The sequence below is a fragment of the Hyperolius riggenbachi genome, chromosome 7 (genome assembly GCF_040937935.1).
Source record: "Hyperolius riggenbachi isolate aHypRig1 chromosome 7, aHypRig1.pri, whole genome shotgun sequence".
NCBI lineage: Eukaryota > Metazoa > Chordata > Amphibia > Anura > Hyperoliidae > Hyperolius > Hyperolius riggenbachi.
The window spans coordinates 317,966,447-317,983,619 of NC_090652.1; the positions used below are offsets into that span (position 1 = coordinate 317,966,447).

At 48.8% G+C, this 17,173-nt stretch overlaps 1 protein-coding gene across 1 annotated transcript in view; it reads right to left on the reverse strand.

Moving 5' to 3' along the window:
• Positions 1-17,173, reverse strand: part of LOC137525250 (kalirin-like) — a 42,386-nt gene that overhangs the window by 14,852 nt on the left and 10,361 nt on the right. The window contains exons 2-3 of the mRNA XM_068246271.1: positions 11,944-12,003; positions 4,618-4,645 (exon numbers count right to left, since the gene is read on the reverse strand). Coding sequence (XP_068102372.1) covers positions 4,618-4,645; positions 11,944-12,003 — 88 coding nt within the window. The remainder of the gene's footprint in view (positions 1-4,617; positions 4,646-11,943; positions 12,004-17,173) is intronic.

The following is a 17,173-nucleotide window of genomic DNA, read 5'->3' on the forward strand; positions in this document are numbered from 1 at the left end:
GTCCAGGTTTCGAGGTTAAATTTAGCAATTTTGTGCTTCATCTTGATCCTCTCCTTTGTTGCCTTGGTTCTGTGTTTTGGGCCATTGTCATGCTGGAATACACATCTATGATCCATCCTCAGTGTTCTTCCTGAGAAGTTCTGATCCAAAACTGTAAGGTTCTTTGGTGGGTCCTGTTACTGTACCCTACAAAGCAAAATGTTTCCGCCTCCATGCTTGACTGTGGTGTTCTTTGAGTTTTATTTTTCTATTTTTCTTCCTCCAAACACAGCTGTATGAGTTGATTCCAAAGAAATCTATTTTTAATATCATCTGACCTCAGCACTTCCTCCCAAGCCTTCTCTCAATTGCTTTTCACTGGCAATCTAAAGACAAAAACCTGAGAATGGGGATAAAAGAATGTATACTTACCTGGGGCTTCCTCCAGCCCCATGACCTCTGTGGACTCCTCCATCATGCTAAAGTCACTGGAAACGCATGCACAAAACTACCTGCACAGGTGCACAACGTCCTCACGGCCGCGCTGGACCTGCACAGTGCAGCCCGACTGACACCTTACTAAATGGAAGTATTGCACATAAACTGAGCCACCAGGGAGGACGGCAAGGGAGCCCATGGGAGTTTTTGGGGCTGGAGGAAGCTCAGGTAAGTATAAACTCTTTTATCCCCATTGTCTCAGATACACTTTAAAGAGTACCTAAGGTAAAAATGACAGTGGCTGTAAGCCTCCAGGTCTATGGCTGCCCTCAGAAAATGGGCCCCGGCAAAAACATTTTTTTTTTAAATCGCCACTGAAGCTCTGGTCCTCAACTGTTTTGCCACGATCCGCACCCAGCTGAGCAGCCGCTGCCCAATTGGCTGCTACGGATGGGGGCGGAGCGTCACCTGTGACCTAAAAATGTCAGGAAAGGTAAGCATTTACTCCTCCCCCACTCCATCCCCCAACCGTCCTCATTAAGACATTATATATTAAATGTAGAAAAGGGACAGAGAGGCATGATCCCCTCTGCAGGACCTGCCTCTGTGTGCCCTCCTTGCGGCTCTCATTTTCCCTGTGTCCCGCTAGGCCCTCCTCACATTTCTGAATAGTTGTAGCAACAATGGTCACCTTCTCTCCAAGCTTCCTGCTGATGGTCTTGAAGCCCCTCCCAGCATTGTGCGGGTCTAATTCTGTCCTGTATGCCCAGTACCAGCTCTGTGCTCTTCCATGGTGGTGGAGAGAGGGTGTGATGGGAGGAGCTGATCATGTGGGCGGGTCTACAATTCTGCCCTCTATGCCCAGTACCAGCTCTGCGCTCTTCCATGGTGCGGGAGAGGGTGTGATGGGAGGAGCTGATCCTGTGGGTGGGTCTACAATCCTGTCCTGTATGTCCAGTACCAGCTCTGTGCTCTTCCATGGTGGTGGAGAGGGTGTGATGGGAGGAGCTGATCCTGTGGGTGGGTCTACGATCCTGTCCTGTATGCCCAGTACCAGCTCTGCGCTCTTCCATGGTGGTGGAGAGGGTGCAATGGGAGGAGCTGATGCTGTGGGCAGGTCTACAATCTTGTCCTGTATGCCCAGTACCAGCTCTGTGCTCTTGTCCATGGTGAGGGAGAGGGTGTGATGGGAGGAGCTGATCCTGTGGGCGGGTCTACAATCCTGTCCTGTATGCCCACTTGCCCAGTACCAGCTCTGTGCTCTTTCATGGTGCGGGAGAGGGTGTGATGGGAGGAGCTGATCCTGTGGGTGGGTCTACAATCCTGTCCTGTATGCCCAGTACCAGCTCTGCGCTCTTCCATGGTGCAGGAGAGGGTGTGATGGGAGGAGCTGATCCTGTGGGTGGGTCTACAATCCTGTCCTGTATGCCCAGTACCAGCTCTGCGCTCTTGTCCATGGTGCGGGAGAGGGTGTGAAGGGAGGAGCAGATCCTGTGGGCAGGTCTACAATCCTGTCCTGTATGCCCAGTACCAGCTCTGCGCTCTTGTCCATGGTGCGGGAGAAGTTACGATGGGAGGAGCTGATCCTGTGGGTGGGTCTACAATCCTGTCCTGTATGCCCAGTACCAACTCTGCGCTCTTGGCCATGGTGCGGGAGAGGGTGTGATGGGAGGAGCTGATCCTGTGGGCGGGTCTACAATCCTGTCCTGTATGCCCAGTACCAGCTCTGCGCTCTTGTCCATGGTGCAGGAGAGGGTGTGATGGGAGGAGCTGATGCTGTGGGCAGGTCTACAATCATGTCCTGTATGCCCAGTACCAGCTCTGTGCTCTTGTCCATGGTGCAGGAGAAGGTGTGATGGGAGGAGCTGATCCTGTGGGCGGGTCTACTATACTGTCCTGTATGCCCAGTACCAGCTCTGTGCTCTTGTCCATGGTGCAGGAGAGGGTGTGATGGGAGGAGCTGATCCTGTGAGCGGGTCTACTATACTGTCCTGTATGCCCAGTACCAGCTCTGCGCTCTTGTCCATGGTGCAGGAGAGGGTGTGATAAGAGGAGCTGATCCTGTGGGCGGGTCTACAATCCTGTCCTGTATGACCAGTACCAGCTCTGTGCTCTTCCATGGTGGTGGAGAGGGTGTGATGGGAGGAGCTGATCATGTGGGCGGGTCTACAATTCTGCCCTCTATGCCCAGTACCAGCTTTGCGCTCTTGTCCATGGTGCGGGAGAAGGTGTGATGGGAGGAGCTGATCCTGTGGGCGGGTCTACTATACTGTCCTGTATGCCCAGTACCAGCTCTGCGCTCTTGTCCATGGTACAGGAGAGGGTGTGATGGGAGGAGCTAATCCTGTGGGCGGGTCTACAATCCTGTCCTGTATGACCAGTACCAGCTCTGTGCTCTTCCATGGTGGTGGAGAGGGTGTGATGGGAGGAGCTGATTCTGTGGGCAGGTCTACAATCCTGACCTGTATGTCTGGCAGGGCCCGCACTACCATTGAGGCAAAGGAGGCAATTGCCCCAGGGCCCCAGAGCCTGTAGGGGCCCCCAGTGTCTACGAGAGGAAAACATTTTTTTTCAAAAAGACCTTATAGTTTTCGAGAAAATCGATTTTTAAGCTTCAAAGGAAAAAAAATACACATTTAAAAACCGGCTGACTTTAACGGTTAATAGAAAATCCACCTTGAATGCTAGAAACCCTAAATTTGCAGGATATGTTATGGAGATCATTGGGAATAAGAGGAAAAAAAACATTTTTCAAAAAGACCTTACAGTTTTTGAGAAAATCGATTTTAAAGTTTCGAAGGAAAAAAGTATACTTTTAAATGCGGTAAATGTCACTTTTAGTAGCAAACCTAACGGTAGTGTAATTTTACATGTATCAAAAGAAAGAGCAATAGATTTCCTGACGGGGTTTCCAGGGGGTCCATACGCAGCCGCAGCACTTTGGCCAGGGATCGCTATACAGCCGCAATATGGCTGTATAAAGATCCCTGGCATTTTTCCCTATTCTCCCAATTTTTTTTTCTTTTTTGTTTTTGTTTATGTTTAGAGTGTGGGAATTTTTTTTAATTTTTTTTTAAATGTGGGGTCCTCCCTCCTGAAACTTTTTAACCCCTAGTTCCCCCCATGCAGGCTGGGATAGCCAGAATGTGGAGCTCCGACCGATTGGGGCTTCACACCCTGACTATACCAGCTGCAAAAAAGGTCCCTTAATGCCTTAATTTTTGTTCCGGGGTATCTGTTGGGAGACCCCCCAGGTTTATTTTGCCCTGGGGCCCCATTGTTGCTAAAACCGGCCCTGATGTCCGGTACCAGCTCTGTGCTATTGTTCACGGTGCGGGAGAGGGTGTAATGGGAGGAGATGATCCTGTGGACAGGTGGGCTTGTGTACATCCTGTGATAACCCTTCCCACATTCCTGCTCCTCAATGATTGGCTAAGGGCAGTTCAGTGAGCTGCTGAAATACGATCTATGCTGGGCTCACGTGTTTAAAAAGCAAGCTAGCTATGACAGTGCAGTTTCTAGGAGGAAAAAGAGTAAGGGCAATTCCCGCTAACCGCCAATGGTTTTTAAACACACTAATCCTATTGTACCGTATAACAGTGTTCTTATTGCCGCGATTGTGGGCGTTTTACGATTAGCGATAATCACAAACGCATTACTGGCATCGTTTTGGCGGCGATTCTGGAGCGATCGCAATTAGCATGTATAGAACCGCTAATCACGATGGCTCCCAAAACACTACTTTGTCCAGTGATTGGAAAAATCCCGTGCGGAAAAATCACCCGCTGAAACGCTAATGCTAATCGCTAGCGTTTAGCGATTTTAGACGTCAACGGGGCCTAAGGGAGGAAATGACATCAGGATTGGCTTCCACCAGAAGCAGTAAAGATGGAAAATGCCTGGAACAGTTTTCTCTTTATTTACTATATAATATTCACTGGAATCAAAATGTGGACAGTGCAATATCTGTATGTTATGGAAGTGGAACAAGTTACGTGTGTGTTTCTACTTATATGTGTGTTATTTTCCCTGGGATAGTATGGCTGACCCTCATGCTTTACACTACATCCTAACAGCCTGGCCAGAGCCATACTGGGAGGAATTCTGCTCTATTCTCCCCCTACTTATAAATACTGAATGGATGAATCCTGAAAGGAAGAAATAACTGATGAACACAGAACGTATCATTATATAACTCACCTTCTTGGATGAAGTTCGGGTTCATGATCTACAATGGAATCGGAGAAAAGAGAAGTTAATATCATATTATTGGTGACACCGAGAGGGAGTGTTGTGGGGGGGATCTGGACACCAGGGTTGGTCACAGACAAGCAAATGAGTCCAGATTGTATGCAAATTTAATGCAAATTCTACAGAGCTCGAAATTCAGCAGGGAGTGTATCTGATTGGTCCCAATCCACCCTGCATACAATCTGTATACAATCTGCAGGAAGGAAGGAAATATCTGCAGACCACTGACCATCCTCACAAGCACTTATGCTAGGTACACACCATACAATTTTCTGTTAGATTTACCTGCCAGATCGATTTTTTCCAACATGTCAGATCTTAATATCGATTGATTTTCCTATTTTCCAATTGATTTCCATAGATGTGAATGGAAATCGATCAGAAAATCGATCGAAATTAAGATTGAACATGTTGGAAAAAATTGATCTGGCAAATAAATCTAACAGAAAATTGTATGGGGCGTACCTAGCATTACAGTGTACCTGAGATAAGCCATAGAGGAGGATTAATACTTACCTTGGACTTCTTCCACCCTGCCTGCATCACAAGAAACTCTATTTATTTTAAAGGCATACACTGCGGACAAGCCTTTTACATAAAACTCAGGCCAAATAACTGAGGCCTACTTAAATTATAACACCCACCCCCTGTAGTCTGTCTGCTCAATTGCCGTTTTCCCAGTCCCCTCCCTATTCCCGCATGGGGCCAGTCACAGGCCGCCGCCCATGTGCTGTCCCAGCCCAGGAGGACGTCAATCGAGCAGAGGGACTACAGGAAGCCCCAGGTACGTAAAAACCCTCATCTATGGCTTATCCCAGGTTTTCTTTAAAGAGGCCCTGTAGTGCCACCTAGTGGAATGCAGGAAACTATTCAGGATACCCAGTTTTACATTAATTTTAGCACCAGAAACACTTTCTATATCTATCTATTGCTGTGTATTGTATTTAGCCCCGCCCACCCAGTGATGTCATAGCCTAGGCTTATTAGCTATACAGATTTCTCACCCCCAGAGCATTGTGGGAGACCAGGTAAATTTTCTTCCTACTTTGGAATTCTAAGTAAAACAAACATTCAGCAGAGCTGCACCTGGCAGGACTAAAGGTGTCGCTACCTGTGATAAATGTCAGAATGTAAATCAGGGAGAGTGAAGTTTCTACAATGGGCAAACACTGACTAAATAAATCATTTATAAATGAATATTGTAAATAATAACGTATTTTAAAGGTATTTTCACTAAAGTTCCTCTTTAATAATGTATTATTCCTTATGATTTTCTTATACAGGCCGTAGAGATGAACGTTTGCAATAAATTATATACAATAGTAGTTACTCTATATTCCCATCTCCTAAATATACCACATCTTACTGCCTGCGCTGTATCATATGTATTGTGCTTTGTGTTTCTTTTATAAACCCGCCAACTGTTTGATAACGCCCAGTCCCCCCCCCAAAAAATTGCTGACCATTAAGTTCAACCAAACTATAACCGCCACCCCCAATAACAAGCCCCTCCCAGCAGACACCGATCGCTCTGCACTGTTTATTTGTACTGCAGCACAGAAGATGCTTGTGCTATACTAATCAGAAAGCTGCTTTTATTTATTCATTTATATCATGGCAACAACTTTTAATCCGCTATATAATTAGAGTGTTTGTTTCTATACAGTTACCATAGTTAGAACTACAGTAGAATGTCATAGTAAACTCCGATATAGTAAACCAGGGGAGGGGAGAGCTGCAGTGTCAGAGAGGTGTAAGCAGGGATGGGGACAGCTGCAGTGTCAGAGAGGTGTAAGCAGGGGGAGGGGACAGCTGCAGTGTCAGAGAGGTGTAAGCAGGGGAGGAGACAGCTGCAGTGTCAGAGAGGTGTAGGCAGAAGAGGGGACAGCTGCAGTGTCAGAGAGGTGTAAGCAGGGGAGGGGACAGCTGCAGTGTCAGAGAGGTGTAAGCAGGGGAGGGGACAGCTGCAGTGTCAGAGAGGTATAAGCAGGGGAGGGGACAGCTGCAGTGTCAGTGAGGTGTAAGCAGTGGAGGGGACATCTGTAGTGTCAGAGAGGTGTAAGCAGGGGAGGGGACAGCTGCAGTGTCAGGTCAGAGAGGTGTAAGCAGGGGAGGGGACAGCTGCAGTGTCAGGTCAGAGAGGTGTAAGCAGGGGAGGGGACATCTGTAGGGTCAGAGAGGTGTAAGCAGGGAAGGGGACACTCGCAGTGTCAGAGAGGTGTAAGCAGGGGAGGGGACAGCTGCAGTGTCAGAGAGGTGTAAGCAGGGGAGGAGACAGCTGCAGTGTCAGAGAGGTGTAAGCAGGGGAGGGGACAGCTGCAGTGTCAGAGAGGTGAAAGCAGGGGAGGGGACATCTGCAGTGTCAGAGATCTAAGCAGGGGAGGGGACAACTGCAGTGTCAGAGAGGTGTAAGCAGGGGAGGGGACAGCTGCAGTGTCAGAGAGGTGTAAGCAGGGGAGGGGACAGCTGCAGTGTCAGAGAGGTGTAAGCAGGGGAGGGGACAGCTGCAGTGTCAGTGAGGTGTAAGCAGGGGAGGGGACATCTGTAGTGTCAGAGAGGTGTAAGCAGGGGAGGGGACAGCTGCAGTGTCAGGTCAGAGAGGTGTAAGCAGGGGAGGGGGCATCTGTAGGGTCAGAGAGGTGTAAGCAGGGGAGGGGACACTCGCAGTGTCAGAGAGGTGTAAGCAGGGGAGGGGACAGCTGCAGTGTCAGTCAGGTGTAAGCAGGGGAGGGGACAGCTGCAGTGTCAGAGAGGTGTAAGCAGGGGAGGGGACAGCTGCAGTGTCAGAGAGGTGTAAGCAGGGGAGGGGACATCTGCAGTGTCAGAGGTCTAAGCAGGGGAGGGGACAACTGCAGTGTCAGAAAAGTGTAAGCAGGGGAGGGGACAGCTGCAGTGTCAGAGAGGTGTAAGCAGGGGAGGAGACAGCTGCAGTGTCATAGAGGTGTAAGCAGGGGAGGGGACAGCTGCAGTGTCAGAGAGGTGTAAGCAGGGGAGGGGACATCTGCACTGTCAGAGGTCTAAGCAGGGGAGGGGACAACTGCAGTGTCAGAGAGGTGTAAGCAGGGGAGGGGACAGCTGCAGTGTCAGAGAGGTGTAAGCAGGGGAGGGGACAGCTGCAGTGTCAGAGAGGTGTAAGCAGGGGAGGGGACAGCTGCAGTGTCAGAGAGGTGTAAGCAGGGGAGGGGACATCTGTAGTGTCAGAGAGGTGTAAGCAGGGAAGGGGACACTCGCAGTGTCAGAGAGGTGTAAGCAGTGGAGGGGACAGCTGCAGTGTCAGAGAGGTGTAAGCAGGGAGGGGACAGCTGCAGTGTCAGAGAGGTGTAAGCAGGGGAGGAGACAGCTGCAGTGTCAGAGAGGTGTAAGCAGGGGAGGGGACAGCTGCAGTGTCAGAGAGGTGTAAGCAGGGGAGGGACAGCTGCAGTGTCAGAGAGGTGTAAGCAGTGAAGGGGACAGCTGCAGTGTCAGAGAGGTGTAAGCAGGGAGGGGACAGCTGCAGTGTCAGAGAGGTGTAAGCAGGGGAGGAGACAGCTGCAGTGTCAGAGAGGTGTAAGCAGGGGAGGGGACAGCTGCAGTGTCAGAGAGGTGTAAGCAGGGGAGGAGGCAACTGCCGCGTCAGATAGGTGTAAGCAGGGGAGGGGACAGCTGCAGTGTCAGAGAGGTGTAAGCAGGGGAGGGGACAGCTGCAGTGTCAGAGAGGTGTAAGCAGGGGAGGGGACAGCTGCAGTGTCAGAGAGGTGTAAGCAGGGGAGGGGACATCTGTAGTGTCAGAGAGGTATAATCAGAGTAAGGAAATGCAATGCACATATAGAGGAGTTTATTACCAGCATAGCACCAATGCAAAGCTAATAAGATGGATGAAGGAGGGCCCCTAGTGGGCCCCTCTAGCCTAGGGGCCCCGGTGAGGTCACTACCTCTGCATCCCCTATTGCTACTGCCTGCATAAATATACAATGTATGACCAATTCTGATATAGTAAACGTCATATACTGTATAGTAAACTACTTTTCCTGGTCCCTTGTAATTTACTATAAAGGGATTCTACTGTAACAGTTCTTCTTGCTGAGTTACTGTATGTGCTTCTCTTCTAAGAGAAAAGGCAGTGCTGCAGCGCCATCTACTGCCCACAAAAAATACAGCAGCCTTGATTCTGTAAGTGAATACTTAGTGATTGATAGGCTATATACAGTATATTTGCGTGATAGGAGATATTAGTATTACTTGTATAATTTATTTATAAGGCTTCCATATTACACGCAGATTTGTACAGGGCGGGCTATTTATATGGATACACCATTTTATGTGAAGGGTGAAGTTAACAAACAAAACCACCGCTATTGGTCTGACACTAACCCACATTGGATAGATCCCTCCAAGACTGTTGGAACAAAAACATTGATGGTACGGTGTGGTATATGGGGTGTATCCATAGATAAGGTGTATACATATAAATGGCCCAACCTGTAGAATACAGCACACCTGAAGTGAGAGGGATATGGAGGCTGCCATATGCATTTCCTGTTAAACAATACCAGTTGGCTGGCTGTCCTGCTGATCTCATTATCTGCAGTAGTGTCTGAATCACACACAAACAAGCATGCAGCTAATCCAGTCACACTTCAGTCAGAGCACCTGATCTGCTGCATGCTTGTTCCAGGGCTATGGCATTAGAGGCAGAGGATCAGCAGGACAGCCAGGTACTCTGCATTGTTTAACAGGAGATTAATATGTCAGCCTCCATACCCCTCTCACTTAAGATGTGTTTTCAGCTCCCTCCACAGGTTTTCTGTTGGATTAAAGTCTGGAGACTGGCTAGGCTGCTCCAGAACCTTCCTGTACTTGAGCCCCTCTCCTGTGTTGCCTCCATATCTCTCTCCCTTCAGTTGTCCTTTAAGAGTCTTGAAGGGCACCCAGTCATCGATGTTGCTAAAGCTGCCTGCCTGACGCCGGTGTGCGTGCCGCTTCTCCGAAACCTCTCCGTAGAGTCCAGCCATGCCGGAAGCTGGGGCCAACAAGCACGCTGGAAAGTGAGTATGATGCCACAGCACTGACCACCAGTGATACGGGGGCACACTGCCATATTCACAGCACATTACCCATTATATTATGTGGAACATCATGTTTAAATCACACCTGTAGCGAGAGTGATGTGGAGGCCTCCAAATGTATCTACTTTTAAACAATGCAGATTGCCCGGCTGTCCTGCTGATCCTCTGCCTCTAATACTTTTAGGCATAAACCCTGAACAAGCATCCAGATCAGGTGACTGAAATGTGGCTGGATTAGCTGCATGCTCGTTTCAGGTGTGTGATCAGGGGCGTAGCAATAGGGGTTGCAGAGGTTGCGACCGCAACGGGGCCCCTGGGCCAGAGGGGCCCCAAAGGGCCTTCCCTCAACTACAGTTTTAGCTCACTATCGGTCTTGTGCTCATAATAATCACTTCTACAGATACTTTGAATAGTGGTAATCATTAACAAACTGTTCCCCATCCCCTTCTTGCACCTCTGACACTGTGGTTGCCATTGGCAGATTGTGGTGCGCCGTATCAATTGTTATGTATAGAGTGCTTGGGGGGCCCCATTGCAAAACTTGCATCGGGGCCCACAGCTCCTTAGCTACGCCACTGTGTGTGATCCAGACACTACTGCAGCCAGGACTGCCAGGCAACTAGTATTGTCTAATAGGTAATAAATATGGCAGCCTCCATATCGCTTTCTCTTAAAGTGTGCCTGAGTGGAAGCTCGGGTACAAAATCAGATACTTACCATGAAGAGAAGGAAGCCTCTGGATCCTATTCAGGCTTCCCTCTGTGCTCTGCTGTCCCCTGTCGCTGAGCAGGCCCCTTCCCCCATTGACTAGCGACAATGCATTGTCCCTCACCCTATCAGGGCCACGTGGCTCTTACGCATTCATGGCCGTGCGATAGCTGACTGAGCCCACCAGCACATGCACAGTGGGGCGGAGCCCACGGGTCTGTGCTACTACGCATACGCACTCAAGCTTCTAATAAGCGAGCCACGCAGAGGAGCCACGCAGTCACAACAAGGAGGGGGCCGCGCTCAGCAACAGGTGCACTGCGGACCACCAAAGGATCCTGAGCCTTCCCTCTCTGCAGGGGAATTATTCATCTTAAACCTGAGCTTTGGCTCCAGTTTGCTTTATCTTCATTTTTGGGACCACGCATCCTAATTATATTTGGGGGGGACAAACTGCTTGTTTATGGGTTTGATGGTATACGCTTCCTAATTATGTTTGGAGTGCATGCTGACAATTTATTTTTTTTTTTTTGGGGGGGGGGAGGGGTACTCTGCCTAATTATGTTTTTGGGAGGTATACGCTTGCTTAATTATTATCTAAGATTCTAGAAGATGTTTTTTTGTGGAAAATAGTGCATGCCTTGCACAGTAGCCAGGGACTGATTTCTTCTATTAGGATGGGGGTCTTTGTTGCAAAGTTTTGTTGTGGTTGAGGTTACAGATTTCTAGTCACACCCCTGCTAGGGTCCCATCAGTCATTGGCCACACCCCTTCCTGGAGCAGCACATGCTGTTGACAGTTAGAAGTGCCCTAAATCCAGTTGGACACCTAGCAATGCGGCTGTATTCAGTTCAATTGTGGTGAGCCAGGATCAGTAGGATTTCTGTAGAAGGCCAAAAGAAACCAAAAAGCTTGTCCACTTGAAAGCCTCTTAATCTGCAGATCTGAGTGTTCATTGAACACGAGAGGAGTACGGCTGTCCATTAACGGTACAATTTTATGTGAACAGTTCTAAATTTATACCGATAACAGGATTAAATTGGATGTGTGTAGACGCCATTAGTGCAGCAGATGCACGATTATTAGTAACGCCATTTGTCAATTAGTGCGGTGGAATTTAAATTTGAAATGTAATAAACTGTAGTACAGTTTCATCTGTTGGTGGGTGTTTAATCTGCAATCCATAATTCCCCGTTGATCGAAAAAACTGATTGCTTGATACAATCGTGCATATAAAATAGCAATCAGTTAATTGCAGAGAGGGGACGAAACCCAAATTTCCTTGAATCCGGATCCAAAAACACTCTCGATTTTCTTGAATCCTGGTTCATAAGAATATTGTGATCCGTGTAAGAATAGCAGTTATCGGATCACACAATTCTTATGTAAAGGATTCATTAGATTCAAGATTTGAGAATCTGTTCAGATTTGGATTTGAGGAAGTTTGGGATTCCTCCAATCACTAATAATAGGTCTCTCCCCAGCCCGACCTATGACATCATCACATAATGGTCTTCCCTACCTCCATACTAGAGCTGGGGTCAAAGTCATCGCACTCCGACTCCTCCGAGCTGTGGTGGTCCTGATGGCCGCAAGCAAAAGAAGAAGAGAAGATTAACAGGATAATTGCTGAAGGGAGCTGACCATACACCATACAATATTGATTGTAATGCCTTGTTCAACGACTCCCGTCCTATATAAACAGAGACAAGTGTCCCTGTGTACGTGCGTTTGTGCTACTGTACATGTGCGCAAGGACAGCCGTTGGGACTGGAGTATGACAAGCCAGAGGGGCGGACGCGCAATAACATGTGGCGGAGGTGGGACAAAGACCTAGAGCCCGTTTTTAAACGGGCTTAGGTCAACTAGTGTAATCTACGAGACTACCTAATGTGTCTGCTTAAAGTATATTCAAGTCAGTTTATCCTTTCTAGAACAATGGTTTAGAAAAACTGGATACGTAGTAGAAGATTGTACCATCAGAATTGTATAGTGTATGCCGGGTTTATCAATCAGTGAACTTATCTAATGGAGGAAACTCACAGAACAGAAAACAACAACTTTGTGATTCTTACCAGTCCTTCCAAAACACAGCTGTGATCAGAAGCTCAGGAGAACATGAATCTTCTAGAAAGTAAGACATGGACCATATCCAAACATGGCTAATGCTCTTATATTCTGAGTGCACAGTGTAGCATTTCCCTGCAGTAATCTGTGTCCCCTCCCACATTTGTGAGATCTCCCTGCAGTAGTTTGTGTCTCCTCCCCTCCCACATTTGTGAGATCTCCCTGCAGTAGTTTGTGTCTCCTCCCCTCCCCCAATGGTGAGATCTCCCTCCCACAATGGTGAGATCTCCCTGCAGTAGTTTGTGTGCCTTCCCCTCCCACAATGGTGAGATCTTCCTGCAGTAGTTTGTGTCTCCTCCCCTCCCACAATGATGAGATATCCCTGCAGTAGTTTTTTGTGCCCCCCCCCCCCCACACACAATGGTGAAATCTGCCTGCAGTCGTTTGTACCCCCCCCAATGGTGAGATCTACCTGCAGTAGTTTGTGTCTCCTCCCCTCCCACAATGAGATGCTAGCATAATATTGCCCCTGTTTAACTCTCTAGTAAGGCCACATCTGGAATATGGAATTCAGTTCTGGGCACCACATTACAAAAAGGATATTGCAGTTTTAGAGCAGGTGCAGAGACGAGCAACAAAATTGATACGTGGGATGGAAGGTCTCACTTACCAAGAAAGGTTAGATCAACTGGGTTTATTTAGTGTAGAGAAAAGACGCCTTAGAGAGGATCTAATTAACATGTATAAATACATCAGAGGGCAATATAATAGCTTGGCGGATGAGCTTTTTGTCCCTAGGCCTCCTCCAAGGACTAGAGGACATGATCTGTGTGTTCTCTGGTTGAACTCTATGGACGTATATGTCTTTTTTCAACCCAAATAACTATGTAGATCTTCCTGCAGTGGTTTGTGCCCCTCCCACAATGGTGAGATCTCCCTGCAGTGGTTTATGTCTCCCCCTCCCACAATCGTGAGATTTCCCTGCAGTAGTTTGTGTCTCTTTCCCTCCCACAATGGTGAGATCTCCCTGCAGTAGTTTGTGCCCCTCCCACAATGGTGAGATCTCCCTGCAGTGGTTTATGTCTCCCCCTCCCACAATCGTGAGATTTCCCTGCAGTAGTTTGTGTCTCTTTCCCTCCCACAATGGTGAGATCTCCCTGCAGTAGTTTGTGCCCCTCCCACAATGGTGAGATCTCCCTGCAGTGGTTTATGTCTCCTCCCCTCCCACAATCGTGAGATTTCCCTGCAGTAGTTTGTGTCTCTTTCCCTCCCACAATGGTGAGATCTCCCTGCAGTAGTTTGTGCCCCTCCCACAATGGTGAGATCTCCCTGCAGTGGTTTATGTCTCCTCCCCTCCCACAATCGTGAGATTTCCCTGCAGTAGTTTGTGTCTCTTTCCCTCCCACAATGGGAGAACAGCTGGAGAATGTATCTCACAAAGTTCCCATCAGGTAGGATAAATGAGTTATAACCAGAACTATCATCCTATGAGATGCAAATGTATATATTACATCTGTAGAGCTGATGTCAACATTTGAATGGTACATTTGTGAACCGGGCCACTAGAAGCTCTTTTTGGGTTTTCAGCTTGATAGATCATGTTGTATTTCAGATGTTACATCAATCGCAAAACAGACACCAAGTTCTTCTACAGGAGTAGTGAGGACTGGAAAATGGTCCAAAGTAACTCCCAACCAGGAGGTGGCCAGATGTTCCAGGAGTCCAGTCCTGGATCAGAGAGCATGCTTTGCATATGAAGCTGGCTTGACCTTCTTTGTATTCTTTACTCCAAGTTGAGGCAGCAACCTGTGAGGTGCTCTGGGTGTCCTTTCTTTTGCTGACATGCTAGTACATGTAGTTCTTTCACCAGCTGGAAGAGCCCCGTCAAACCCAAACCTTGCCTTGGCCCTACATTCAGTCAGCCATATTGTTCCTATCAATGTAAATTTCTCTGCCAAAGTTAGAGTCAGCTGCAGTAGAAACAAATTTGAAGAACTTTGGTGTAACCTAACAAGGTGGACAAACCATGACCACCCTAAGCCTAAATATCTGAGCTGGTAACAAAAACCACGACCACCCTAAGCCTGAATATCTGAGCTAGTAACAAGGCAAGATGGCGTGGAGAGATGAAGAAGGTATCTGGACTTAATTTATGCAAATTGTCTCATTGCCTTCACATACACTCTTGGAGCAATCTACTAACCAATCCCCAATGGTCAAAAATTGCAGAGAATCAACCAGGGGAGTGGAGTCGGAGCAATTTTTGGGTACCTGGAGCCGGAGGTTTCACAAACTGAGGAGTTGGATGATTTCTGTGCCGACTCCACATCCCTGGAAACAACTGTGTACAGGAGTCCACCGAACTCATTTAAAAGATGGACTCCAAATAACAGAAAAAATGGCGTAAGACAAGACAAAAATTCTACCTTTCAAGGCTCATTCCCACAATGTTGCAGCATGTTTTACTAGCGTTTTTGCCGCCGTGCCAGACACATGCCAGATTATGTCACTCAAGGGAAAGCAGTTTAATAGACAGGTGTGGACCTCTTTTTGGAGTACATCAAGCATATATTTCCCCAAGGCATTATGGCTATCTTCTGGGATTAGGAAACCTTCGACACTCAGAGGAATTCCACACAATTTAAATACAATCCAAAATGACAAACAATCCCACTGTGTTTTACCAAATCTACCACAAAATGTTTTTCGGTGTCAGGGATTTATCGGTTTCCAAATTTATCAGGGAAACAAATCTGTCCATGTCTTAATGACACCTTTATGATGAGATGTTAGGACCCACTCTAGTGTAGGAAGTCTGGAAGCCTCCAGGATAGCCAGTCTAGAACGCTTTGGAACTGTATATACAACAGGTTGCATAATCATCAGTGGCAACTGGCTGGATGGCTTCCGTCACATCTTTCTCAGTCCAGCCAGTGCAGTGATAGTGGAATAATAAATATGTGTCTATCACTAAAAGGTCAAGAAAGAACTGAGGTGTGTAAGCCTGGTACAAACCATGCAATTTCCCATCAGATAGATGCATTGAATAGATAATTTCTGACAGATCCTATCTGATTTCCAATCGTTTTTCTGATTGATTTTCTGATCACTTCTATGCAAAGAAGTGGAAATCAGATCGGACCTGTCGAAAATGATCTATTCAACCCATTTATCTGTTGGGAAATTGCATGGTGTGTACTAGGCTTTAAGAAGCTCCCCTGGGATAGGCAGTCAGGAGCTTCCCTGGGATAGGCAGTAAGCAACTCTCTGGGATAGGCAGTCAGGAGCTTCCCTGGGATAGGCAGTCAGGAGCTCCTCAGGGATAAGCAGCTGTCAGGAGCTTCCCAGGATAGGCAGTCAGAAGCTCTCCTAGGATAGGTAGTCAGGAGCACCGCCGGGATAGGCAGTCAGGAGCTCCCCAGGGATAGGCAGTCAGGAGCTCTCCCCAGGATAAGCAGCCAGGAGCTCTCCCCAGGATAAGCAGCCAGGAGCTCTCTGGAATAGGCAGTCAGTAGCTCCCCAGGGATAGGCAGTCAGAAGCTCCCCCGGGATAGGCAGTCAGGAGCTCCCCGGGATAGGCAGTCAGGAGCTCCCCAGGGATAGGCAGTCAGGAGCTCCCCAGGGATAGGCAGTCAGGAGCTCTCTCCAGGATAGGCAGTCAGGAGCTCCCCTGGGATAGGCAGTCAGGTGCTCCCCTGGGATAGGCAGTCAGGAGCTCTCCCCTGATAGGCAGTCAGAAGCACCTCCGGGATAGGCAGTCAGGAAGCTCTCCCCAGGATAGGCAGTCAGGAGCTCTCCTAGGATAGGCAGTCAGGTGTTCCCCAGGGATAGGCAGTCAGAAGCTCTTCCGGGAGAGGCAGTCAGAAGCTCTCCTGGGACAGGCAGCCAGGAGCTCTCCTAGGATAGGCAGTCAGGAGACTCCTCTGGATAGGCAGTCAGAAGCTCTCCTGGGATAGGCAGTCAGGAGACTCCTCTGGGATAGGCAGTCAGAAGCTCCTCCGTGATAGGCAGTCAGGAGCTCCTCAGGGATAGGCAGTCAGGAGCATCCCTGGGATAGGCAGTCCGGAGCTCCCTGGGATAGGCAGTCAGAAGCTCCCCTGGGATAGGCAGTCAGTAGCTCCCCAGGGATAGGCAGTCAGGAGCTCCCCAGGGATAGGCAGTCAGGAGACTCCCCCGGGATAGGCAGTCAGAAGCTCCCCTGGGATAGGCAGTCAGTAGCTCCCCAGGGATAGGCAGTCAGGAGACTCCCCCGGGATAGGCAGTCAGGAGCTCCCCTGGGATAGGCAGTCAGGAGCTCTCTCCAGGATAGGCAGTCAGGAGCTCCTCAGGGATAGGCAGTCAGGAGCTCCCCTGGGATAGGCAGTCAGGAGCTCCCCTGGGATAGGCAGTCAGGAGACTCCCCCGGGATAGGCAGTCAGGAGCTCCCCTGGATAGGCAGTCAGGAGCTCTCTCCAGGATAGGCAGTCAGGAGCTCCCCTGGATAGGCAGTCAGAAGCTCTCCTAGGATAGGCAGTCAGGAGCTCCCCCTGGATAGGCAGTCAGAAGCTCTCCTCGGGATAGGCAGTCAGGAGACTCCCCCGGGATAAGCAGACAGAAGCTCTCCCGGGATAGGCAGTCAGGTGCTCCCCCGGGATAGGCAGTCAGGTGCTCCCCCGGGATAGGCAGTCAGAAGCTCTTCCAGGATA